This window comes from Oryzias melastigma, linkage group LG7, assembly GCF_002922805.2.
Source record: "Oryzias melastigma strain HK-1 linkage group LG7, ASM292280v2, whole genome shotgun sequence".
NCBI lineage: Eukaryota > Metazoa > Chordata > Actinopteri > Beloniformes > Adrianichthyidae > Oryzias > Oryzias melastigma.
The window spans coordinates 8,587,715-8,596,672 of NC_050518.1; the positions used below are offsets into that span (position 1 = coordinate 8,587,715).

The following is an 8,958-nucleotide window of genomic DNA, read 5'->3' on the forward strand; positions in this document are numbered from 1 at the left end:
TCTCATATTTAATCCTTGGGGTGCTCCACAAATAATTAATATGATGATGAAGTCACCAGTTTGCACAAACTGCTGCCATTTTAATGTAGCTTTGTAGGAAATTATCTATCTATCTATCTATCTATCTATCTATCTATCTATCTATCTATCTATCTATCTATCTATCTATCTATCTATCTATCTATCTATGTTTTTTTTTCGCCGCACCAAACGTGAACCATCTTGACGTCAGCGCGACTCTTTGACGGAAGGCGGGATTTGTCGCTCGTTGTTTTTCGGCTTCACTCGGGCGGGCCGTTGCTCAGTGCGAAGCAGCGTGGTCCACCCTGACACTCGCCGGGGAAAAAGTTCCTCTCAGTTCGCGGTCAGCTCACTGCCAACATGTCTGGAGATGACGAGACACAAGAACAGACCATCGCCGACGACTTGGTGGTCACCAAGTACAAGATGGGAGCCGAGATTGCAAACCGTGAGTGGAAATGCATGTTTAAGCCTCTGGTTTGACCCGTTTTATGGTGCCCTATCCGCCGAATGTCAGCTAGCAGCGTCAGCTATCGAGACAGCAGCTGTGCCATGTGCTGCAGTAGTAGAAGCTGCAGCTTATATCAGAAAAACAGCATTTATGTAAAATCAACTGGGCGTGTATTTTGTGGACTTTTAAGAAAAATATTTTCCGAATTTGACGCATAATTTAGATTCAGCGGCACACCACTGTCATGATAGCTGTGGGCGCTGGTAAGCTAGCTCTGTTCATAAGCTAACAGGCTAGCACGCATTAGCTAGCTTTGAGTACAAAGTTGCAGGGACCAGTGACTGGAAAACTGAACGATAAAGTGAGTCCACCCAAAAAACTTCTATTTTAAAATATTTTTTGTTAAAAAATTCTGCTTTAAAAAATTGACGATATAGTAATATTTATATAAATATTTACAACTTTTAAGCATTGTTAATATGTTTGAAATAAAACGAATCACATTTCCTTAAGTATTTTTTTGTATTATAATTTTTTGGTGCCAAAATTAAATGCTGTACTCTAAAAAGAAGCAGTATATAAAGAAAACTATTGTCTACATTTTTTAAAGATTTTTTTTCATTATATAATATATGGATTTTATACCCAATAATCTATTATTTACTCATTTTTATTTAATTTAGTTTGATCAAAACTATAATTTTATTTGCTACTTTTGGAAACATAAATGAAAAAAAAAATTAGATTCAAGCCGCTAACCAATATTTCTACGTTTGGAAATTGTAAATGTTAAGATAAGAAAGATAAGAAGATAAGAAAAAACCTTTAATTGTCCCACAGTGGGAAATTGCATCAAATAAGCATCAAATAATAGCATTTTGACCCCACCAAGTCCAAACATTATTTTTGCACATTGTCAGAGCTTGTTTGATCAGGAATTCATAAAAACACATGTATTTAAATCTTTAGTCTTTTTTCTGATCTGAAAGACAGCCTCTCAGAATTTGGACCCATCAGAACTTGTCTAGAACCTAAAACTTTGTCATCTGCTATAATTTGATTAATTACTAATCCTTACATAGAAATAGGCTCAAATGCTTCCTATTGATATTGTTGATAAATTCTCAAACTTTGGTTAGGGAGTAACATCTTTATCTGAGACAGCATGTTGTTTTTGGGGGGTGGGGTCTCTCAGACACATTATGTCTAGAAATTTGTAATATTTTTAAATAGGAAAATGTTCATATTTAATTTGATATAATTACTTTTAACTCATGAGTGAATTTGAACTGAATGTTAGAGAAACTTGTAAATAAACTCAAAAGACAAAACCTTTGTTTACAACCCTTTGAATTTGTACTTTTGGGTGTATTTAATCTGTTTTTGCTTGTTTTGGATTGACCTTGTATTGACTATAAGTTGAGTCTTTGTTGCGTTTTCCTGCAGAGGTCCTGAAGGCGGTAGTCACGGCAGCCACAGCTGGTGTCTCCGTGTTGAGCCTTTGCGTGAAGGGCGACGCTCTCATCGCCGCAGAAACTGGAAAAATCTTCAAGAGGGAAAAGGATATGAAGAAAGGTATTATCTGCTTTTCATTGATCTCAAGAATGTTCCCATCTCACCCTCTGTAGCTCATGGCGTTTCATCCTCAGGCATTGCATTTCCTACCTGCGTTTCGGTAAACAACTGCGTCTGCCATCACTCACCTCTGAAGAGTGACCCTGATGTCATACTGAAGGATGGAGACCTTGTCAAGATGTAAGCTGCTAACTTTCCTCGTGTCTTCTCTGTTAATGCAGCTTTGTTTCTAAAGTAGTGAGTGGTTTGTTTTTTTCCTCCCATGTGCACAACTTGTCTGCAGAGATCTGGGCGTGCATGTTGACGGCTTCATCTCAAACGTGGCTCATAGCTTCGTGGTGGGAGCAACCAAGGTGTGTCATCACTCCCGGAAGACGGAACGTCTGCGTTGTTGTGTTTGTCTTTAACTTAGCTTTTGGGAATCCTCAGGACAACCCTGTTACAGGGCGGAAAGCTGACGTCATCAAAGCGGCACACCTCTGTGCAGAGGCTGCACTCCGTCTCGTCAAGCCAGGAAACCAGGTAAAGAAAGCTCTTTTCATTTCTAAAAACAATCACTCCGAATCCCATCTCGTCTGAACAGTTCCATGACTTTTCCTGCAGAACACACAAGTCACAGAAGCCTGGAACAAGATTGCGAAGTCTTTCAAGTGCTCTCCAATTGAGGGTGAGTGTTCTGCAAACATCTGGCTACTCTAGTTATGTGATTCTGGCACAGCTGCTTAATAGAATTTAGGACACACTTGAGTCATTTTAAGCTGCACTGTGTGCAGGGATGCTGTCCCATCAGCTCAAACAGCATGTGATCGATGGGGAGAAGACAATTATCCAAAACCCAACGGACCAGCAAAAGTAAGTGGAGTTAGCAAACACGCCGTTTCTGATGTGTTCTCAGTAAACTGAGAGTAATGATCATTTTGTTCTTATAGAAAAGACCACGAGAAGGCTGAATTTGAGGTGCATGAGGTGTATGCAGTGGATGTGCTCATTAGCACTGGAGAAGGAAAGGTCAAAATATATTTTAACATAATTTTTCTACAAATTTCTAAATTCTCAAATGTTTCTCAATTCCTAAAATGGCTTTGTTTTCTGGTTTAGGCCAAGGATGGAGGTCAGAGGACAACCGTTTACAAACGAGACCCCAACAAAGTTTATGGCCTGAAGATGAAGACATCTCGTACATTCTTCAGTGAAATGGAAAGGCGGTTCGATACCATGCCTTTCACGCTGAGGTAGCATCTTTAAACTGTGCGTGTAATGTTTCTAAGTGATCTCAGCCCTCGCCCACTCACGTTGCCTTTACTTCAGAGCGTTTGAGGATGAAGGCAAGGCCAGGCTGGGCGTGGTGGAGTGTGCCAAACACGAGCTGCTTCAGCCGTTCACAGTGCTGCAAGAGAAGGAGGGTGAGTGGCAAAATCACACCTGTAATGAGTGTTTTTTAATGAGCATGTTTATGCAAATGAAGCTAAAGTAAGCTTGAGAGTCAAACATGGTCATGTTTTAATCTTTTAAAGAAAATGTGTTTTTTCTGCTCTACATAACCTATTATAGCAAGAAAAATGCATTACATTTTGTGACCATATCCCTGCAGTATCTCTCTAGAAATGTTAGTCATAACGGGGGTCGTGCTTTCTCTTGTGTGTCATCGCACAAATGGACTCCTCTGCTGTAAACAAACAGAAAGGTGTCCATCAGTGAACAGAGACATTCTATATTTGCAAACATGCAGATGGTTTAGATTTACACCTCCATGACAAGAATTACTTTAGCTATGCTAAATATTTATCAATATGTCTAAAACGTTTTTCTACAAAAGGGAATGCAGACTCATTTTCTGAATTGATTTAAGCTCAATAGATCAATAATCGATCCATAAAAGTAGAGATCGATCTAACGGATAATGCTAAAGTCAGGTAGCTTGATGCTAACGTATAATAGGATTTCTCATGGCTAATGCTAACACTTGGTTGACCTAAACATACATTGCTGACTTAATTAACATCTTTATGCACTCACAGACATGAATGTTCTAAACTCTTTTAAGGAAATATTTTTAAAGTAACTATTTGTGGTCTAAAGCGCCATTTTTGCTCATAAATTCTTCTGGAATAATGTGTAATGCTATAGCACAATCGCCACCTAGTGGCCAAACTGAAACGCCCTCAAGGAGAGACAGAACAATTGTTGGAGCTTCTCCATTTTAGAATCAGTGTAACACTGTATGTTATCAACAATCTCATTAGAATTTCACTAATACATTTTACAGTATGTGAACTGAGTCAGAGTAGTATGAATATCTTCTAAACATAAATATAGATTATTGATGTATTTCTAAACAAATGCGTCTAAATGTGTAAACCATGTAAACTCAACATTTAATTAAATTGAGTAGATCGAAGGAATCGGAACAAAACAATAATCTGAATCAAATTAATCCAGGCTCTGGTGAATCGAATCGATCCTGGAAGTTATCGGCGATACCCAGCCCTACATTGGCTGCAGATTTTCTTATTAGCTGGTAAACGATCACATCCACAGAAAGTCTCTTAAACCATCGTATTGATGCTGGATGGATTTTTTAGTTCTAAAGACTTAACTCTTAAAATATTCCGAGGTTTGACCTTCATTCATTTCAGTTCTTTCAGGTTTTTTTTTTACCTTATTAGAACTTGGATATTTAGAAAGGCTGATGATCTTATGTGGGCCAGATCTTTCTTGCACGTTCTTGCACGTTTCTTGCACTCTGGCTGAGTGCTGTCCTCCTCCTTAGCCAGAACTGATGAAGGCCTCAAAAAAGCTTCAGCCTTTTAGTTTATGTTTTATTTGTTTTTCACTCCTCAGGTGAGTTTGTTGCCCAGTTCAAGTTCACTGTTCTGCTCATGGCTAACGGACCCCTAAGAATCACCAACAGCCTCTTTGAGCCCGAGCTTTACAAATCTGAGCACGAGGTCGAGGACCCGGACTTGAAGGTAGGACCAGGACCAGAGAACTGAATGGATTCTGTTTTTTTGCATCTTCATTTTTTTTTTAAGGGCCAAAACTAAGAAAAAAACACATTAAGAGATCAACCAACTCCCTTGTGCTATCTTGTGGGGTCCAGATGACCCCACCCTTACATTAACGTGTGGCCCCTCACGTGACAGAGGTGGACAGAATTTCATGTCTGCGAATGGGCACCAGTGAAAATAAAAAAAATCATGGGGGAAAAAACGTTCAGCAGACTGTCTTGTGGGCTCTGGACGACCCCACCCACAATGCTAACATGTTTTAGGATCGCACAAAATAGAAATTAACTAAATAATGTGGGAAAAATTTACTTAAGCCATTTTGTCGTATTAAAACTAATATTTACTATGTATATAAAATACATATTACTTTATTGTTAATTGTAAACTAATATACAATTCTAATTTTTTTTTGTTTTTTCATGTTGTTTTTACCCTTTAAAAATCATGCTCTGGCCTGCTTGACAGGAAACTTGATACTGTCTAATTTAAGCTTTTTTTTATGAACTAGTTTATTAAGAATTATGTTGAAAATGTATTTTCTGACAGCTGCTTTTAATTTTTTATGTAAAAATAAAGGGAAATTGTGACAGAGCATGAAAAATGCTTCCAACAGCAATTTAAATGTTTATTTTTGAAAAGGAGAAATGTTCAGCAAAAGCACTAAAACACTAAGATATTATTGGTTTTTAATTTAATAAAATGTATTGGAGGACACAGGTTGCAAAACCTGAAATGATAAACATTAAGCTATAATTTATTCACTTTGGTTTGTTCCCATAGCTTGAATAAAAGAAAGTTAAAATAATCAAACACAGCTAATGTTTTATTGTTTTTCTTAATCAAGATATTCAACTATTTATAGATATTTTTGAATGGTAACACATTGTTGGCTTGTTATGAATGGTTTAAAAAAAGTTTTTTTTTGTTTTTGTTTTGACAAACCAAAAGGTTCATGATCATGAACTTCAATGTCATGTTTCTAATGTTTTTCTGTGAAGTCAGGTTCTGCTTTGCTCATGAGAATGTTTGTGTGCATTTAAAGGCTTTGCTTCAGAGCTCGGCCAGCCGAAAGACTCAGAAGAAGAAGAAAAAGAAGGTGATTGCATGACAGCCTGTCAGTCACTTCAGTAAATGTTCCACTTCTCTGCTTTAATCATTTTTCCCACCTTTTTAGGCTTCAAAGACTGTTGAGAATGCAACAGGACAGACGATGGAGACCGAAGCTGCAGAATAGATTCCGATAAGCAGCGAGAGACATGAAGACCCAAAGAACCGACGTCACGATTTCTTCTGTCCCGGCTGTCTGAGTTACCTGTGGGCATTTCCTCTGTGAATACCTCTGAATGTGACATCAGTCTGGGATGAGGCTGCTTTTAAATTCTGTCACTCCATCTAAAACTTTCACAAGGAATCATAATAAATTTTTTTTTTCTCTTTTTATTTTTATTTTTTTTCCTCAATGCGCCATATGCTCTTAAGAGTGGCTGCACTTCCACCATGTCAGAATTAAGGTTGTCTTCTTACATTTCAAGAGGCCTCAGGCTGTTTTTCTTCTCTTAAAGATTCTTGTGAAAACCATAAAAATAAAAAAATAAAACTTCAGTGAGTTTGACAGAGCAGCTGAGGATGAGAAATGCATACACCACAGTGTGCAACCATGTGACGTTTAGATAAGTACATTTAGTGTGCATCACTGAAGCCATTAGGAGGAGTATGAACTCCCCTTGTGATCTTGTGATCATCCTAGTAATTACTGATGTTGTATTCAACCTAATTAATGCAACTGCTTAGGTTTGTGATCCAGTAAATTGTGTATGTAAAAAGGCATCTGGAGATAATCTGTCCAACATCTTCTAAAACTGATCATTTGAGACTGGTCCTTTGAGTAATGCAACTGAAGGAAAGCGTCATTACTTTTCCTCAGTGGTGAATGCTTTTGACTTTTCCAAGGGGATCATAATGTCCTCTGGTGTCTGACAGTCTCTGTTTACGTAAAACTTCCATATCTGTTAGACGTTTGGATGCTTTTGTAAAACAAATCCCAGTCCAGAGACTATTTTTGGAAACATTAAATAACCACCTGGCGTCATACATGTGTCTGTCTTGTCTTTTTTTTCTGTTTGGGTTTAAATTATTGAATATTACTTATTTTTTGAAATCCTGATGGTAGAAATACATTTGCCTTTAAATGTCATTTTTTTGCAGTACAAAGAAAATGTCTTAATCTAAAAAGTTAAAAACTTTACATTGTATTAAAGAAAAACAGCAAAAGATAGAAACGTTTTGAGCCTCAGCTCAGATTAGTGAGCAAAACATGCAAGGGGAAAGAGTTTTTTTTTTTTAAATTCAATTTAAAATGATCGAGAATTTGAGTTTTATGCTGTAAAATTAAACTGCATGAAAATTAATTTTGTTTATCAGAGCAAAAAGTTTAAGAAACATTACAAGCAAGCATAACAGTGAAAAAAAAAAATTCTGACAAATTTTTTGAAAATTTTAAAAACATCTCAACTTGTGCTTTTAAAAGGGGTTTGATTAGCTTTGCTTTAAACTTTTATTATAATTTAAATACACTGATAGTAAAAATAGTGATAGAGATGGGGTGATTTAAAGATGGTTTATTTTTTAGAGTCTTACATGTTTTCAGAAATAACATGTCCACTTGCACAATTTATATTAAATTATGGTAGATATTACTTTAATAAACTTGCTGAGGGAAATGTACTTTGCCTAGACAAAAATCTATAGGACAGAACATACGGTAAGTGATTTAAATGAATTGTAGTTAAATGCTGGGTTAGTGATTCCTTTGCCGTGTTGTTAGGTTGTGTCTCCAAAATACGTATATAGAAGCCTTAATTTGAACCCGAAATACTTAATTTTTAGTGATTTAAAAATATATAAATATGAACTAACAAAGCAAGTGAGAGTCATGTTTTTTAGCCCCAAATATCAAATTACTACTATTTCACGCTAACTCGGCAGTGTTTTTTCTTAACTCAATTTCCCATGAGCTGATTTCCGTCCACTGTATGTGACGTCACAGTCCGGTTCTAAGTCGTCGCAAGAGTTTGACGAACTCGTTGCGGGTGAGTTTCTCAACTGTTGGTACGTTTAAATTTTTGTTAAAAGACAATCCGTATCAATCCTCAAACGTTTTACGTCGTACGAAACAGATTTTGACATTTTCTTTCCCTTCTCAGCTTCCCCTCTTCGATATGAGAGCCAAGGTTTGTGAATCCATTTTATAAACTTATGCGATGGTTATGCTAAGCTGTGCTAGCTCAAAAACGCAATATTTTCTAGGGCTAATATGTCTGTTATCAATCATCATACAGTCTGTCCTTTTTATAACAATTAGTTAGCATCCGTTTTGAACAGTATTTTTCATTGAAATATATACATATTCTAATAAAAATATGTATTCCCCTTGCAGTGGCGGAAGAAGCGCATGCGCAGGTAAGCCTACATTATAACGTACACCGATTACAGACATCAGATTTTCGTTTATTTTGACTTTCTGACCGCATGCTCAGACTGAAGCGCAAAAGGAGAAAGATGAGGCAGAGGTCCAAGTGAGCTGCCCCCGTCCTCCCTCGTGGCTGAGTCTCCGCTTTCGCTCGTTGAGAACAGCTGCAGAACCGGAGCTGAGACCTGACGGAGGCCAGTGGCGTTCACGCCTGTCCAAGTCTGTGGAGGATGACAACCTGGAGAGAAGACCACAAGCTGGACTCTTGTTTTGTGACATTGTGACCTCTACATTTCTTTAACTTTTGTCATGTGTTTTCTTTATACTAAGATTAAAGGTTTTGGTTTTCAAAAGTTGATATTGGCTCATTCATGCAGACAAAATGATCTGTCAGGAGCTGCATATTTATGAAGCAACTTCAGGTTTGCACTAAA

At 37.2% G+C, this 8,958-nt stretch overlaps 1 protein-coding gene and 1 long non-coding RNA gene across 3 annotated transcripts; both read left to right on the forward strand.

Moving 5' to 3' along the window:
* Positions 1–250: 250 nt before the first annotated feature.
* On the forward strand, positions 251–7,146 carry LOC112159570 (proliferation-associated protein 2G4). The gene is made up of 13 exons (XM_024293733.2): positions 251–469; positions 1,919–2,047; positions 2,122–2,227; positions 2,331–2,400; positions 2,477–2,569; positions 2,651–2,714; positions 2,821–2,899; positions 2,977–3,055; positions 3,146–3,279; positions 3,356–3,450; positions 4,889–5,016; positions 6,098–6,151; positions 6,230–7,146. Exons 1-13 carry the CDS (start codon positions 382–384, stop codon positions 6,287–6,289), a joined length of 1,179 nt encoding a protein of 392 aa, XP_024149501.1. The 5' UTR covers positions 251–381; the 3' UTR covers positions 6,290–7,146.
* Positions 7,147–8,044: 898 nt separating this feature from the next.
* On the forward strand, positions 8,045–8,880 carry LOC112159854. 2 transcript variants are annotated; one of them, XR_002921546.2, is made up of 4 exons: positions 8,045–8,163; positions 8,259–8,285; positions 8,492–8,514; positions 8,592–8,880. It is a non-coding gene; the product is annotated as an uncharacterized LOC112159854 (long non-coding RNA). The 2 variants fall into 2 exon arrangements; XR_002921545.2 differs by having other exon boundaries at positions 8,126–8,285.
* Positions 8,881–8,958: the final 78 nt, after the last annotated feature.